Consider the following 18,670-nt stretch of genomic DNA (forward strand, 5'->3'; position numbering starts at 1 on the left):
CGAAGATTTTTGTGAGGTAAGTGATTCATGAAAGGTATAGGTTATTGTTAGTCAGGACCATTCTTTTGTAGGGATTTTTCAAAGTCAGATTACGTTGCGCTAAAATATTGTGTGTCAGTTTAGTGTTGATCAGAATAGGTAAAGAGCGAAATGTCTGAGTACGTTCAGTTCTGCTCAGCTGTTTGAAAATCAAATAATGTAAGAGGTTTATCGGCACAGTAATTCAATAATTTTTCTAAGGGGACGTTTCATAGCCCTCCATCGGACCACTTGGACCCTAGACCGCCGGAAATCCTTGGCCGGCTCTGACGAGTTCAGATTTCAGTTTTAAAACCTGATGGCAGAGCTCGAATTTGACGGAGACCCCACAAAGTCATGGACCTAAGTTGCCAAAAAGGCCTGTGTAAGCTGGTGGTGGCTTCATAATAGTGTGGACTGTGTTTACATGGGATTGTCCGGGTAATCTGGTCCAACTGAACCGATCATTGACTAGAAATGGTTATGTTCGGCTACGTGAAGACCATTTGCAGCCATTCACGGACTTCATGTTACCAGACAACGATGGTATTTTTATGGATAACAATGCGCCAATTATTTGCGATTGGTTTCAAAAACATTCTCGACAATTCGAGCGAATGATTTAGACACGCCGGCCGCTGTGGCCGAGCGGTTCTTGGCGCTTCAGTCCGCAACCGCGCTGCTGCTACGGTCCCAGGTTTGAATCCTGCCTCGGGCATGGATGTGTGTGATGTACTTAGGTTAGTTAGGTTTAAGTAGTTCTAAGTCTAGGAGACTGATGACCTCAGATGTTAAGTCCCACAGTGCATAGAGCCATTTGAACCATTTTTTTGATTTCGACATCCAGATCGGCCAACATGAATTTCATTGAACATTTATAGAACATAATCGAGAGGTAAGTTCGTGCACAAAATCCTGCACTCGCGACACTTTCGCAATTATGGGCGGCTATAGAGACAGCATGGTTTAGTGTGTCTGCAGGGGACTTCCAACGACTTGTTTAGTCCATGAAACGTCGAGTTGCTGCACTACGCCGGGCATAAGGAGGTCCGACACTGACGTTAGGAGGTATCGCATGACTTTTTTGACATCAGTGGTATTACCAAACAGAAAATTTGTTTGATAGAATGGGTGTGTCCTACAGTTTTAGAGAATAGCCGCTATATGCTAGTCTATGCGTCTGATCAGTTTTGAAGTGGCCCTAGAGTTTTTCCCTTGGTAATGCAAGACGCAAGCAAAGCAGGGCAATGCGCAACCGCTAGGCGTAGTGCCAACAAGGAAGCACTGCTCATGTTACATGTAATGCGGTCACAAGATGGAGGTAATTGCTACACACTGAAAGAGGTGGGTTCCAAGAGGACAGTACAGCAGAATGATATGAAGAGAGAGAGAGTAGGATGCTGTCATCAAGTTGATCACACAGAACAAAATGAAAAGCTGTAAGGCGGGCATATGATCACTTATTCAGAGTACCGACACTACAGTATACGTCCACCACTGCTCATCAAAGCCGATGAGATACCTTTCAGCTACAGCCAAAGCAGGACAAATGAAGTAATGATCGCCTCGCAGTAGCAACGCGCGCGGCAGTGGCTCGATCTACTTGTAGTCAGTTCACAGTGTATCAGCCCAAGGGTAGGACCGTGGCCACAGTTTTTGAGCTTGGAACAGCGAATCCTGCCAGGAGGACATTGCCACTGCAAGCCGCAGTGGTGCCTTTTGAGTCAAGACTGATGGGAAGCTGTGGGCGACATTCGCCGCGAGGCCTGCTGGAGGGTACCTGGTGGGGCCAGGGAGCAGCAGCAATCTTCATTGGGGAGGGCTGTGCCGCTGCCGCCACCAGCATACCATTCCTGTAGACATAGTCCAGTTCTGCGGTAGAGCTACCAACGTTTTACCATGGTTTTGAGTGAGATTACCAACATTTGACCACAATTTTAAGGGAGGTTTAACGGAGCTTTTGCCACAATAAATTTCAGCTGCACAACTTCGTCACATTTTAATTGCAAAGGGTGACAACAGAAATATCAATATAAATAAACTAGCAAATTTTGCTTACATATACTGTATTACGTCATACAGTATAATATTTTGGGCTAACTCCACAAACCTAGAGGAAGTTTATAGAGTGCAAAAGCGTGTAATAAGACTCATTTGTGGTGTAAATTCAAAAATCAGCATTAAACTCAAGTATTCTAAATATGTTTCTTATATTATATTTCCTCACGTGTTCCATAGCTAGAGGATCCCTTCATTTTCGGTTCTATAGAATCAAAAATGAATCTAATCTAAGCATAACAATTTATTCGTTCATTGCATATACTGCACAAATATAATGGCTATAAAATTTAACAAATTTGCATATATATTACGTGTACCCGATAAGTATTTGTTTATAGAAGCTGCAGAACTCTGCAGTTCCTTATCTTCCAGTGCAAATTTAAAAATTCTCTGTAGTTACAATCAAAATTGATTTCAATCAGTTAATCAGTTCTAAGCTGCTACCGTTTCTCTGATCAGTGCACTTATTGTTCATTAGAGAAAAAACTGCCGCACGGGATTAGCCGAGAGGTTTACGGTGCTGCAGTCGCGGACTGTGCGGCTGGTCCCGGCAGAGGTTCGGGACTTCCCTTGGGCATGGGTGTGTGTGTTTGTCCTTAGCATAATTTAGGTTAAGTGGTGAGTAAACTTAGGGACTGATGACCTTAGCAGTTAAGTCCCATAAGATTTCACACACATTTGAACACATTTTTTAGAGAAAAAACCGCTTTCGAAACTTTTGAAATGTTGTTGCGTTGTGTGAATCAATTGCCGGCCGATGTGGCCGAGCGGTTCTAGGCGCTTTAGTCTGGAACCGCGCGACCGCTACGGTCGCAGGTTCGAATCCTGCCTCGGGCATGGATGTGTGTGATGTCCTTAGGTTAGTTAGGTTTAAGTAGTTCTAAGGGACTGATGACCTCAGATGTTAAGTCCCATAGTGCTCAGAGCCATTTGTGAATCAGTTTAGAAATAAATAACGTAACGAACGTGTTTAAACATGACCGTCTCTATAATTCTCTTTCGCGAGTCCTTATTACTTCCGTGTCTTATATGTACCACAGTCGATTGGTACGAGGCGAGCACATCCGTGGTTTGCCAGTATTGACCGAGAAACAAGTAAACATTCCCCCTCTGACAACGCCTCTAGGCACGTAGGTTCTGTCATTTTATCTTAGCTCCTCGCATTCCCTTGAGAAAAAGCGTCTTCTTCGCTTAGATATACACTAAAGACTCGAAAAAACTGGTACACATGCCTAATATCATGTAGGGCTCCCGCGATCTCGCAGAAGTGCCGCAACACAACGTAGCATGGACTCGAGTGAAGCCTGAAGTAGTGCTGAAGGGAACTGACACTACTAACCCTGGAGGACTGTCCATAAATCCGTAAGAGTACGAGGGGTGGAGATCTCTGCCGAACAGCGCGTAGCAAGGCAACCCAGATATGCTCAATAATGTTCATGTCTGGGGAGTCTGGTGGCCAGCGGAAGTGTTTAAGAGTCTTTCTGGAGCCAATCTGTAGCAATTCTGGACCTGAGGGGTATCGAATTGTCCTGCTGGAACTGCCCAAGTCCGTGGGAATGCACAATGGACAGGAATGGATATAGGCGATCAGACAGGATGCTTACGTGTCACCTGTCAGAGTCGTATCTAGACGATTCAGGGTCCCGTATAACTCCAACCGCACACGCCCCACACCATTACAGAGCCTCCAGCACCCTTAACAGTCCCCTGCTGACATGCAGGGTCCATGGACTCATGAGGTTGTCTCCATACCTGTACACGTCCATCTATTCGATGCAATTTGAAACGAGGCTCGTCTGGCCAGGCAACATGTTTCCAGTCATAAACAGTCCAATGTCGGTATTGACAGGTCCAGGCGAGGCGTAAAGCCTTGTGTCGTGCAGTCAAGAAGGGTACACGGGTGGGCCTTCTGCTCCAAAAGCCCATATCGATGATGTTTCGTTGAATGGTTCGCACGCTAACACTTGTTGATGGCCCAGAATTGAAATTCCATCAGTTTTTGCACTTCTGTCACGTTGAACGATTCTCTTCCGTCGTCGTTGATCCCGTTGTTGCAAGATCTTTTTCCGACCGCAGCAACGTCGGAGATTTGATGTTTTACCGGATTCCTGATATTCACGGTACACTCGTGAAATGATCGTACGGGAAAATCCCCACTTCATCACTACCTCGGAGATGCTGTGCCTCATCGCTTGTGTGCCGATTGTAACACCACGTTCAAACACACTTAAATCTTGATGACCTGTCATTGTAGCAACAGTAACCGACCTAACAACTGCGCCAGACATGTGTTGTCTTATATAGGCGTTGCCGACCACAGCGCCGTCTTCTGCCTGTTTACATAGCTCTGTGTTTGAATACGCATTGCTCTACCAGTTTCTTTGGCGCTTCAGTGTATGTCAACTGTAGTATCGATTATTACACGAAAACTCTTCGGCATGTATCGTCATGAAACTTGAACTGTCGATAGTAGTTCGTGGGATTAGTTTTTACAACTACAAATATAGAAGAAACAGGCGGTCAATAAGGCAGGTGGGACAATTAAAAATATACACTACTGGCCATTAACATCGCTACACCAAGAAGAAATGCAGATGATAAACGGGTATTCATTGGACAAATATATTATACTAGAACTGACATGTGATTACATTTTCACGCAATTTGGGTGCATAGATCCTGAGAAATCAGTACCCAGAACAACCACCTCTGGCCGTAATAACGGCCTTGATACGCCAGGGCATTGAGTCAAACACACCTTGGATGGGGTGTACAGCTACAGCTGCCCATGCAGCTTCAACATTATACCACAGTTCACCAAGAGTAGTGACTGGCGTATTCTGACGAGCCAGACGTTTTCAATTGGTGAGAGATCTGGAGAATGTGCTGGCCAGGGCAGGAGTCGAACATTTTCTGTATCGAGAAAGGCCCGTACAGGACTTGCAACATGTGATCGTGCATTATCCTGCTGAAATGTAGGGTTTCACAGGGATCGAATGAAGGGTAGAGCCACGGGTCGTAACATATCTGAAATGTAACGTCCACTGTTCAAAGTGCCGTCAATGCGAACAAGAGGTGACCGAGACGTGTAAACAATGGCACCCCATACCATCGCGCCGGGTGATACGCCAATATGGCGACGACGAATACACGCTTCCAATATGCGTTCACCGTGATGTCGCCAAACACGGATGCGACCATCATGATGGTGTAAACAGTACCTGGATTCATCCGAAAAAATGACGTTTTGCCATTCGTGCACCCAGGCTCGTCGTTGAGTTCACCATCACAGGCGCTCCTGCCTATGATGCAGCGTCAAGGGTAACCGCAGCCGTGGTCTCCGAGCTGATAGTCCATGCTGCTGCAAACGTCGTCGAACTGTTCGTGCAGTTGGTTGTCGTCTTGCAAACGTCCCCATCTGTTGACTCACGGATCGAGACGTGGCTTGCACGATCCGTTACAGACATGCGGATAAGATGCCTGTCATTTCGACTGCTAGTGATACGAGGCCGTCGGGATCCAGCACGCCGTTCCGTATTACCCTCCTGAGCCCACCGATTCCATATTCTGCTAACAGCCATCGGATCTCGACGAACGCGAACAGCAATGTCGCGATACGATAAACAGCAGTCGCGATAGGCCACAATCCGACCTTTATCAAAGTCGGAAACGTGATGGCACGCATTTCTCCTCCTTACACGGGGCATCACAACAACGTTTGACCAGGCAACGCCGGTCAACTGCTGTTTGTGTATGAGAAATCGGTTGGAAACGTTGCTCATGTCAGCACGTTGTAGGTGTCACCACCGGCGCCAACCTTGTGTGAATGCTCTGAAAAGCTAATGATTTGCATATCACAGCATCTTCTTCCTGTCGGTTAAATTTCGCGTCTATAGCGCGTCACCTTCGTGGTGTAGCAATTTTAATGGCCAGTAGTGTATTACTATAATACTGGAATCCTGGGAAATAGGGGAGAGCTGGTCACTCTAGCTGCGGACCCTACTCCTGTAGGAGGCCGCTCTATGACCCAGCTCAATGTCGCACACTCCGTGCAGGGTCAGTGGGTGCTTACAGGGGCTCGCGAGAGCGTTCTGGTAACCCACTGCCCTGCGCTGCTAACGCCAGAGGCAGCGCAGACAATACTAGCCGAGCTGCGGCCAACTTGCCGCGACGTCGCCGGGTGCAGAGTACGCGGCCCAACAACTGCAACGGCCGGCGTGGCTCGTGAGCTGCTGCCCGGTGCCACTGCTGGCAGCCGTGAGTGGAGACACGGTGCTCTGCGGAACAATACGTGCTTGTTTCTGAATGACGTTTTATGAGCCACACTGAGACACGGCTCACCCATGCTCGAGGGGGTACGGTCCGCCCTGACCGTGACGTCGACGAACCAGTACCGTCACCTAACGCACCGTCCGGTGTCTGAACGATCACAGTTTACTGCTCAGTTTGTATGAATCAAAATGGAGCCCGTCAACAATAGGCGTCATGTGTACTACAGTTTGGTAAGAGTGATACAGGGATTACAGTCCCGCGTGAGTTTCATCGACGTTTAGGGACACATCCACCAAAATCATTCGTTTTTTTGCATCTTCAACTTGAAGAGAAAGGATTTTTATGCAAAGGTAAGAGTTCAGGTCGACTCTGCGCTCCCCATGCAACGGGAGGAAGCATTTGGCAAACTTCTATGCTGCGTCTGCAGATTTTTATCACGTTTAGTTTTCAGTGATGACGCTACATTTCATATCAACGGTAAAGTAAACCGAAGAAACGTGCACATCTTGGGACTTCTCAACCTTCATGGTATTGTTGAGCACAAAAAGAGATTCGCCGAAAGTGATCGATTATTGTGCCATATTTTATAAAAAATGTTTAGGGCCTTTCTTTCGATGAAAAGACAGTGACTGGAATATCTTCGAATGCTGCTGGCTTGGCTTTTACCACAGTTTGGTGAGGACTCTAATGACTTCATATTCAAAAAGGGTGGGGCTCGGCAGTACTGGCACAACACTGTTCGCCAGTTCCTCAGTGACACACTACCTTAACGCTGGATAGGGCGCATGGGACCCCGAGACGCATGAGTCAAGGAGCACAAATGCACCTATGCTGACGGACGCATGCAAATTGGCCATTCGACTGATTAGAAGAGGAAATTGAAGAGAAGCCACTGGAAGGTCAATATGAGGTGGACACTTGACTGAAATGCGAGAAACACGGAGCCTGTTACAACTGTGCCGTTACAGTTTTGGTGCAAATCTGTATCTACATATAAAACACTTGTGTGTGTACGTACTCACGGGCTCCGTGGCCACCTACTGCCACCAATTTTTGCTTGCGGTGGTAGAGAGCCCTTGGTCTCACGCTGTTAGTAAGGGTGTGTGATCGCGGCGGGTGGCAATCGGTGAGTCTTACGAGCCAAAATCCGCGAAACATGGAGCAATAAATACTCTTAGGAAAAGCTATATACTCTGTGACTTATAAACTTTACCGTAAATGGAAAATGCGTGTATTGTTTGATTCGTCCGATATAATACCATGTTTACGTGGTTTCACACTTTAATAACGACGTGTAACATCAAATAGATCAGTTTTTAATCTCTCAGCGCGTTTTCGTCAGTTACACTTTACCCACGATCAACAGAGATACAAAGAAAAATATCCAGATAGGACTGGCCCCGTGGCGTTACCCGCGCTTAGATATGTCTGCGTAAAGTATTGCTAATGTCAGTATGGATGGAACAGCGTGAGGACTGTATACGCGAGTATAATACTATAAAGTTCAAAATCCACACGCGATAGCTTTTTATAATAGAACTAAGCGTTCCGCAAAACGCGTTATATTGAGGTATTTGCCAATCACAATCACCCACTTGCACCAACCACAGAATGCATGAAATACGTTGACGACTCTATCACCAATACATTGCGTCGTTAATGAAACAATAGAAGCATACTGACATATACGGTAAAGACCGTGAGTCATATATTATTTAGATTTACCTAAGAAACCGCAAGTCCGCTACGGTCGCAGGTTCGAATCCTGCCTCGGGCATGGATGTTTGTGATGTCCTTAGGTTAGTTAGGTTTAACTAGTTCTAAGTTCTAGGGGACTAATGACCTCAGCAGTTGAGTCCCATAGTGCTCAGAGCCATTTGAACCATTTACCTAAGAGAATTTATTACTCCATGTTTCGCGGTTTTTTGCCCATCACACTCACCCACCGCCACGCACCGCGACTCAACTACCTTACTAACAGTGCAACTGCGATAATATCCCTTAAGGAGGGATGTTGATGAAATTGACCGAAAATGCAAATTTTCGATTTATTTTTTATTTGTTGGTACAACTCATGGACAATAAGTTCTCAAAATTTCAGTGTTGAAACCACATCTGAAGTGCCTGAAAATTAATTAAAAGTATGACGCGACCTCCCTGCCACGCCAAGCTCGGAGGGATAACAACCCCTACATTCACAAAGAGAGGCTTCAAAATTGTATACTGGATCTTGTCAAGCCCACTTACAGGTTTCTGGCCGATCCTGCACTTCTCAAAAAGTGTGTTCATGACAAAACTCAAAATCCAAATGAGTCTCTAAATTCACTCATATGGAAACGATGCCCTAAAAACACATTTGCATCTGCTACAGTTGTCAGAATTGCAACTTATGATGCAGTTATTGTATTTAATGATAGGAACGTCGGGAGGATGAAGGTATTAGAAAAAATGGGGTTCAAGATAGGTAATTTTACTCAAGAAATCCTGAGAAAAATAGATTTACAGCGCGTCTCTGCAGCTGAAAAGTCAGTTGAAGACCTGGAAAAGGAAAGAAGACAGACAACGAGAAACCTGAAGAGAAGCCTTGAAGGGAAAGACGACCCAGAGTACAAATGTGGTGCCTTCTGAAGAAGTGAGATAAAGAAAAAAGTTATGTTGAACTTTAAATTGCGTTTCCTGAAAAGTTTGTTTTTTAATGTTTATGTACCTTTTCGTCAGATACTATGAATGCTAGAATTATGAAATTTTGTATACATATTTCTGTAAACCTAATAAACGTTGTCTCAAGAGCAAATTTTGAAATTCTAATTGCAAGCTGAGATATGGGGCAAAGTGCTTGGAATTTTGCATTATTTCATAATTTTACTTTTGGAATTATAATTAAAAAATTACGAAAATTCTCCTATTTGACCTATTCCAAAAACCTCATGAGAGAACCTTACAACATATAAAGAGATGAAACACAGATATTTTTCTAGAAATCTCTTGAATACTTTCTGAGAAAAAGGAACATACATTATTTTTTGAAAATAAAACTTCAAACTTCATTCAAAAAAAGTTGAATATATATAATCAAAGGATTTTTTATGTAAATGTGTTACTTTCAGGTAAAGCGTGGTACAAAATTTCATTGCCATATCTCCAAAACTGTGGATTGGTGCATTTTTGAAATAGTGCGTATTTTCCATGAGATACTCGTCTGTATGTACCTCCTATGCAGAATGGTACTCATGCCTTCTCCTATGACATACATTCTGACCTTGGCCTTGCCGAGTCTCTCACCTAGTTACTATAATTTTACCGCCAGACCATGGAAGACAATAACTGTTCACGGCAGTAACAAGATGAGTAATTGAAGATTCAAGACAGGTACATGATACAACGTGGCATTACATGTAGTATGAGAGCAGTAAGTAGAGTGAATAAATACCAACCTGTCAGCGGCGTCGGCGGGTCGCTGTTGGGACGGCGGGTAGAGCAGCAGCACCGACACCAGCGCCGCCAGCAGCAGCGCGGCGCCCAGCAGAAGCAGCCACAGGGACCACCTGCGCACGCGAGCGTCGCCTGGTTACATCTTTACTTGCAAATCTCGAGATTGCTCTACAATAACTTTATAGAGGTAACTGAGAAATGTCGACTTTTTGTAACAGCTGGTGTGCTGCTTCTCTACTCCATCCTGCTACCGTAACGGCAGCGCAAGTAAAAGTTCAATTATTAGCTATAAAGAAGCTTTGAAAAAGCTGAGATGTTGTAGGAAACAAGCTGTAATGCAGACGCTGCTACAATCCTGCACGCGGCAGACTTATCAAAACCCACAACTTCCATCCACTGAATTGGAACTGCAATGATACTGCTTTTCTACCCTCTGTTCTAGTTTTCATCTTGGTCCTAGCAGCTTCCTTCCTACTCTAAACACTGACTCCCGAAAACAGATCTATATCCAGACCTATATCGCAGAAGAGCTTCTGTGAAGTTTGGAAGGTAGGAGACGAGGTACTGGCAGAGCTGAAGCTTTGAGGACGGGTCGTGAGTCGTGCTTGGGTAGCTCACTTGATAGAGCACTTGTCCGCGAAAGGCAAAGTTCCCGAGTTCGAGTCTCGGTCCGGCTCACAGTTTTAATCTGTCAGGAAGTTTGAGACCTATATCCCCCAGAGTATAATTATAGGACGAACCTGATACGTTAATGAGCTGAAACATCATGACTACTGAATATCGCGAGACTGAATACTGTGTGCCGGCGTCGCATGGACGTGGCGCAGTAAGGAAAGTATGTAAGCGGAACAGAGACGAATGCCAAATGGTTCAAATGGCTCTGAGCACTATGCGACTTAACTTCTGAGGTCATCACTCGCCCAGAACTTAGAACTAATTAAACCTAACTAACCTAAGGACATCACACACATCCACGCCCGAGGCAGGATTCGAACCTGCGACCGTAGCGGTCACGCGGTTCCAGACTGAAGCGCCTTTAACCGCACGGCCACACCGGCCGGCCAGACGAATGCCAAATTATTTTAGGGAGTGTACGGGGCCGGCCTGGGTGGCCGAGCGGTTCTAGGCGCTAAAGTCTGGAACCGTGCGACCGACACGGTCGCAGGTTCGAATCCTGCCTCGGGCATGGATGTGTGTGTGATGTCCTTAGGTTCGTTAGGTTTAAGTAATTCTAAGTTCTAGGGGACTGATGACCTCAGCACTTAAGTCCCATAGTGCTCGGAGCCATTTGAACCATTTGACTGTACGGGCCACAAATGGGAAACTCCACGGTCATAGCCGAGTCTCTCAAAGTGCAGACTGTGACGGCCCGGCGTCATCTCGGAAGCGGCGAAACTGGTCCGCTGTTCGCGGCTACTATCGTGAGCATCTATGAAAAGTGGTAGAACTTTGCGACGGGTTAAAAGTTTTTGGGTGCCGTCAAGGACTTGTTTCAACATACTAACTTAGCTACTGGCAGGTATTAAATAAGTGATGAATGGTTATAAATGTATGTATGTTCTATAATTAAATTCTCTATGTGTGCAACTAATGTAGAAAAGCGAGTTTTCGAGCGCACTTGACAGAACGATCGAGTTGCGGCAAAGAGTCTGCTCGCGCCGGCAGCATCAGCCACCAACTGTCCGACCCAGAAATATCGTCACATAGAACTGGCCGCTATTCAATGAGACGAAGGCCGCCGAAGGATTTACCTTTAATTGTTAAAAGCAATGGAATTATGAAGTGTTGTCTGAACTGGTTCCCCTTTGGTTTTTGGTATTTAGAAGTTCAGTTCTGATTTGAGTCTTGCTTGTGAGAATATCGCCAAGATGTTTTATTGAATTATTGAGTTAGTATTCGGTCGGTGTTGTAGATCAAAACTCAGTGTGACCTAGTTGTTAGACGTGTTTTGCAGTGCATATGATTCAATTTATATTGCTCTGCGAGAGAAAGTAGAGTAAGTTAAACTGATTGATTTGAGTTTATTTTGGAGTCGTAGCGCTGGAGAGATTTTTGCTACGATCGTATATGTGGAGGAATTGGTTAAATGGCGCTGCAATAGCTTGGATTCAGTTTGTTTAAGAAGTAACGGCCTAGCGTGCTGTTGTGAACTACGCTCTAATTGCGTGCTGTTGTAAAGATGCACTCTAATTTCGGTGAAACTGTATTCCGTATTTGGAGAAGTTGATGTTTGAAGGTATTAGGCAGTCATTGGACTGGACTTAGAGTACGATTCGTGGTATTCCTGGTGCGCACAAGACTCTAGAAGTGTTTGTGGTTCAAGTTTGTGGTTGCTGTATTCACCCACGCCCTAAGATAATTGAGCGGTTGCGGTATTTGTATGATTTTGGACGCCCACTCTAAGGTAACTGAGCGTTGAGAGATTTATGTTGGTGTAAATTTTGAGTGGCGTAATAGTTGTGAACTTGTGTACCATTGAGTTCAAGTCTCAGATGATGTTTTATACAGTCAGGAACCAGGATCTGCACGACTTATGTATAAGAGGACAGAATTAATGTTGCCGGTGAATTTTGAGACACTAATCTTTGAAGACAGCCTTCGTAACCTAGCGGAACCAATTAATATTATTCGACGATATTCACTTTCATTGTTGGGTAGGGTGATGAGCAGAAAAATGTAAATTAGGGGCTGTTAGAGGGAAGGCGGTTGCCAACACCTGAAGTCGAGGAGCCTTGATTGCTACATTAAAGTTAGCACAAAAATGGTGGTGGCTCCTATGATTTTTTTTCTTTTTTGTTTATTTTCCCATTCCGATTTATTGGGGCTCAGATTTTTTTTTAATGTCGCTCGTTCACATGGAAGTTGTAAGTGAAATACTAATTTGATTCTAATAGAGAAAAGTCAGATTTAATTCTGAGTTCGGAGTCTAATTTTACAGTGGAAAGGATTGAATCCCCACTGAAAGATACGCAAGTGGCGTAAATAGCAAAGAGCTGCATTGATGTAAAGCAGTTAAAAGTCAGTCTTGAGAAGATAAGTCAGTTATCCAAGGTCAAAGAGATAGACGCATAGAATCGCTGTCTTTTGAGATTTTATTACGATTTAAAATCAGTAATTAGAGAAAAAGGACTTAATTAGTTATCATTTAAGAAAAGGCAAAGGTTTAACCTCCTTTAGTCACTTAAATGTTCTTTCAAGGATTTAAAGAGAAAGAAATAAGAAAAAGAGACAGTAAGAAATAACGTTTACAGATCGTAAATAACCAGCGATAGCTATACTTACTGCGGGCTATAAAGTTATTCGCTGTCATTAAGAGGTCTTAAACATTTAAATTATTAATAATGTGCCATAGTCGGAGCAAGTTACGGGTTATAATGAATGCAATTTTACTGATAATTGTTGAACTGTTGTTGTCAATACCAGACTGAACGAGCGTATTTATGTTTCAGATAACGTGCTGTCTGCACAAGATTAATCAGATCCTAATAACTGTAACGAGAAGTACCGATAATAAAGTGTGTTGACAGTCCACCACCTCAACGCATTGGAATACTACTGATGAGTAGTACTGACAGAGAGTGTGCGATGTAGGAGGGGCATGTAACCTGGGTACTTCTGTTATAGTCGTATGTGTAGTTTGTGCATGGTTTCTATTACATTCACACGATTAAACAACTTGGACTAAAATTTAACGAATTATATCAGTAATAAGTCGAGGTGTGTCTAATCTTGAAGGCAGGGCTATTGTCAGTATACAGGTTAGAGTCACGTCTCGCCACGTCACCCTGTATAGATCAAAGTGGCACAAGACAGTACAACTTCGAGCAGGCGATAAGGTGCTAGACGTCTTCGCCTCAGCGGAGAACGCGGAGATCGGAGGCTTGCCTTCTCTGTAAGGTAGGATAGTCGGCGATCTTTGCCAGATCTGACGACAGAGTACAATGACGAGGCGACTTGCGAGCTTTAGTTAGTACGTAAATCCGGCCCGCGAGTCACGAAGGTTGCCCATGTCTGCTTAGAGCATCAAAGATTGTCAGTTTAGCGACAACTGTTGTTTCTTCACATGAAGAGGCAAGTGAGAGGCGTGCCAACAACAGCACTTGACGCTGGAGTGCCGCCGAGTAGATTTTTCAGACCAGTCCTGGTTCTGGGTGTAGCTCCACTATGGACGTCTCTGTGTGTGGAAGCTCCGAGGGGAGTGAACGTTGCCAGATTCAAGTTGTCACACCACGTGGCGCCATCTTATGGGGTTCTATTGGGTGCACAAAACGATCACCTGTGTTTCGTATTGTCGGAAATTTAGACAGAAGGCTTTAAATATCCGACATGTTTAGACCAGTGGCTGTGTCTTATCTTTGAGGTCTCCGTGACTTTATATTTCAACAAGATAATCCATTATCATATTCTGACCGTCCGTTCTGTCCCGCGAAGATGCGATTCTATTGACTGTGTTAATCTGTGAGCTGTTTTGGACCCACCTCGCACACACATTTCTGAAACCAAATGTTACTGCAATGAATTCATCCAGAAGATATATGGAGATTTCTGGAAACAGTGTGTTTATCTCGTCCAGAGCCGATCGGCGGTCACCACTAATCATTTCTTCGATCTTGTTCACCACCTCATGACTCACGATTGAGGGACGCCCACTCCTTTCTTTCTGATGAACATTCGTTCTGCACCTCTAAGTTCACACTACCTGTATTAGTGCGGTTCATCATACAAGCAACATAAACAGTTCTGACATCGATAAAAATCTAGAATGGTGCTTTTCCGTTTTCAGGAAAAACCAGATGGCGCTCCTCACCTGGCAGTTACCGGGATTCGTAACAGATACGGTAATTCCCACACTGCACTATACAACAAGAGCTTTCAGCTGACTGAGAGAAACGAACGTACGTTTACTACCAACACCTTGGTCTTGAACGCAGTGCTGCCAACTTTGTTGAAAAAAAACTGAGTCTCGGTACTCTCACTGTTTTGATGTGCTGCGTAAATACGGGAGCACATATACAGTACAATGATGACGTCCCATACTCCTTGACACAGCGTAGGGGACGATGCGTGAGACCCGCACAGCCATACTTGGCAAAGTCCTAGGTGGTTTGCCATTGCCTTCCTCCGACCGCAAAGGGGATAAATGATGATTATGAAGACGACTCAACAACACCCAGTCAAATGGTTCAAATGGCTCTGAGCACTATGGGACTTAACATCTGGGGTCATCAGTCCCCTAGAACTTAGAACTCCTTAAACCTAACTAACCTAAGGACATCACACACATCCATGCCCGAGGCAGGAATCGAGCCTGCGACCGCAGCGGCCGCGCGGTTCCAGACTGAAGCGCCTAGAACCGCTAGGCCACATCGGCCTGCAACGCCCAGTCATCTCGAGGCAGGTGAAAATCCCTGACCCCGCCGGAAATCGAACCCGGGACCCCGTGCTCGGGAAGCGAGAACGCTACCGCGAGACCACGAGCTGCAGATATACAGTATAGTACCCAAAGTGGTTTCCGACGAAGTTAGGCGCCTCTGAAGGTTCTCACTCGAACTGAGTCGTCAATACTTATGTATAATGTAATTTAAAACCGCCACCGCGTTTTTCTGTCTGTATGTGAAGACTAATCTCAGGTGCTATGGAATGATTTTATTACGCTTTTCAATAACAGACACTATGTTTCACAAGAAACAGCTACGTCAGACAAGTGCGGCCATAGACTAGTTGGTGCTATCGGTGCAAAGCAGCTACTGGTCGCTAGTTCAACTATCATTATATATGAGATGGAAACCACTTGCCCTAGAACAACAAAGATTAGTGTACAGAAAAATACTGACAAGACACTGTCTCGCAACACAGCGTCATGGAGAGTACATCGCTTCAGGCACTGAACAGAGATTCTCAGTTTGATACGGCTTAGAATTTTATAACTGTGGATTTAAAACAAGTTTACGTGACACATTAGTAAGGAAAATTCTCACCATTAACGCAGAAATTGCATTTTTGGGGGCAAAGTGAATAAATTATTGCCCACAAGTTAGGCAGATCTGCCTTTGCAGATCTTGGGAATTCACGTAGAACCTATGTTTGGGCTTGCGCCCCATCTATGTGTAGCCATATCCTAACCAGAGCGTCACCTCGCTAGGCGTACTAGTGTAATGCGGAAACCAAAGATGTAAAATACTGTAAGTAATTACCAACGAAATTGTAGTAACTCCGAGACCACCTTTCATAAAAAGGTGTCAGATGCAATGGTACAACTGGAAAAGCACGAAGGAGGAGATTAGTGTTTAACGTCCCGTCGATAACGAGGCTGTTAGAGACGGAGCACAAGCTCCGATTAGGGAAGGATGGGGAAGGAAATCGTCGGTGGTCTTTCGAAGGAACCATGCCGGAATTTACCTGAAGCTATTCAGGGAAATCAAGGGAAACCTAAATCAGGATGGACATTCGGTGGTTTGGCCCGTCGTCCTCCCGAATGCGAGTCTAGTGGAAAACAACAGGGCACAAGGCTTCTACAGACAGACATTAAAGTCAAACGCCTTTTCTCTGTAACGTTAATGATGCCTGCGCGCGTGATGCGCCGTTTATTATTTAAATAAATACTTATTGCCGACGGCAGCTTACACCTTGCGATCCAACAACCTCCCAACAGCCTCACTCTTCTCTCTTAAAAAAAACTTGGGTGTCGTCTTTTGTTATTGCAACACCACTTTCAGAAATGAATTTCACTGGTTCCTAACCACAAATAATCTTTCGCGTTATTTTATTTTGATGTCAGATTTGGGATGGTTGCAGCCATATAAGTTACAAACCGATTAAAATATCCCTGTTAATGTGATTCTAAACGCTGAAAACGTAAATATATGGTTATTTATTCGTGCCATTGTGTGAGACGAATGTATACTTACTCATACAGGAAGGGGAATAGACACCTGACAACGACGGGGCATGCTGTGAATGATGTCATCAGTCTCATGTTGAGGCAATAACGCCCATTCTTCCTGTGGAGCTGCTCACAGTCTTGGAGAGTGGATGTGGATGCTGACGTCTCCCTAGTGCATCCCAGACATGCTCTACGTGATTCAAACCCGGAGAGCGAGCAGGTTACGCCATGCGTGCAATATCTTCCGTTTCCAAGAAAACATCAAACACCATTGGTCTATGAGGCCGAGTATTATCGTCCGTCAATACAAAGTCTGGGCCCACAGGACCTCGCAACAACCGCAAATGGGATCCCAAGATCTCGTCACGATACCTCACATCAGTTAAACCTTGCCGATTCACCCGTACAGTTTCATGAAGAGGGATACGAGTGGTAAACATAATCCCTGCCCATACCATTAGGGATCCTCCTCGATATCGTTATCTTTCCAAAATGTTTGGTTCCCGAAATCGCGTTCCACGTTCCCTTCAGATGTGAATCTATCGAGAACCACTCTCCAGACTAAATCGGGACTCATCTGTGAAAACAACATTGGCCCACTGTTCGACCATCTAGGTGGCATGTTGCTGACTCGACTCTAGACGTTCCCTTTTGTGAAGACGCGTCAGAGGTAGACATACAGCAAGTCTCTGACAATAGAGGCCTCTCTGCCGAAGCCTTCTGCACACCGTTTACATGCCGGTTGCCGTGCAGTACCAGGGCGGTACTGTCATGCTCTTACAGTCAAATAATGGTCCTCTCTTCTTCAGCCACATGTGGTCGGCCATGCCCTGGTCTCTGGGATACAGTTTCGGCCTCAAACTGTCGCCATATCCGAGAAAGAACAGAACTATTCTTAAGCCATCGGTCCACATCAGTTTGCGACTCTCCTGCTTCCTTTCTTTCCATGGCCCTCCAGCGCAGAGTACCTGGTAGCCATCTTCTCTATGCCAAACTGCACCGACTGTCACTGTGTACACAGCGACTGTGGATGTGGGGTACCCGGCAAACACTACCTCGTTTCATAGGTGCCCTGACGTCATCATTGGCATGGTTGCCCGTTGGCCGGAATGCCATCTTCCGTGCAGAGCACGATCGTACGGACATCTCGTTGACAGTTTGTATGATTATATCGTGAATTAGTCACAGGACGGAAAATAGCGGTTTGTTGTTTTAATTTCAGACACCATTGTAATTACAGCTTGCATCTGTAAATTGTGGTATCTTCAAGTTTCATCGTTAACCCTCCACTCCACTGCGTATTTCCACATAGAATTAGTTCACGCCTGGAGATAGGCAACGCGATGAACAGATATGCGAAGCGGGCTGCCGTTCGCGAAAAATTCGTGTCAGTGAACTGCACGCAGATACTGGCATTTGCAGTGTGACAAACGGAGTCCATATCGAGCGTCTATGATAACTTGGAAAGATGCTCTGTCCACTGAAGTGTATCTGTTTTCTGTGTGTCTTGTAGCTTTTGCGCAGTTAGCATCTCAAACCCTGGAGGTATTTATGAATAACCCATGACACCCGCCTCGGCGTGACATACATTTTTCTTATTGTTGCTGCTGACTACGACATTAACTGAATTAACCATACATTAATGCCTTTCACTCCAAAAAAATTGATCGTGAAGGAGGTAAACGAGACATAGCGCGTTCTTCTCCCCTTATGCAATACAAGCCCAAACTCGATGTTGATGCGGCGCTAAACTCAACCCTACTTTTTTCTTTTTTCCTTTCTTTCCAGGGTATAGTTAGAAAGAGAAATAATTCTCTTTTAAACTCAAGCTACAATCCCGAAGTCTATTAAAGGTGTAGCTAATTACAGCTAGTACCAGAAATCTGCTTGTTTTGTTGGAGGATGACGAGTACGGAATTATTAACACTGGAGAACTGGTTTCAAGTAATTAAGTAAAATGGGAAGGACGATTCTAGAGCGAATCGTTGGCATGCAGTACCTTAT

General features: G+C 44.9%; 1 protein-coding gene across 1 annotated transcript in view; it reads right to left on the minus strand.

Moving 5' to 3' along the window:
* The window catches only part of LOC124775766 (uncharacterized protein C1683.06c-like), a 227,114-nt gene that overhangs the window by 56,615 nt on the left and 151,829 nt on the right, over window positions 1-18,670 (minus strand). Inside the window, exon 3 of the mRNA XM_047250598.1 lies at window positions 9,786-9,896. Within this exon, the coding sequence (XP_047106554.1) occupies window positions 9,786-9,896 (111 nt within the window). The remainder of the gene's footprint in view (window positions 1-9,785; window positions 9,897-18,670) is intronic.

The sequence above is a fragment of the Schistocerca piceifrons genome, chromosome 2, assembly GCF_021461385.2.
Source record: "Schistocerca piceifrons isolate TAMUIC-IGC-003096 chromosome 2, iqSchPice1.1, whole genome shotgun sequence".
Classification (NCBI taxonomy): Eukaryota; Metazoa; Arthropoda; class Insecta; order Orthoptera; family Acrididae; genus Schistocerca; species Schistocerca piceifrons.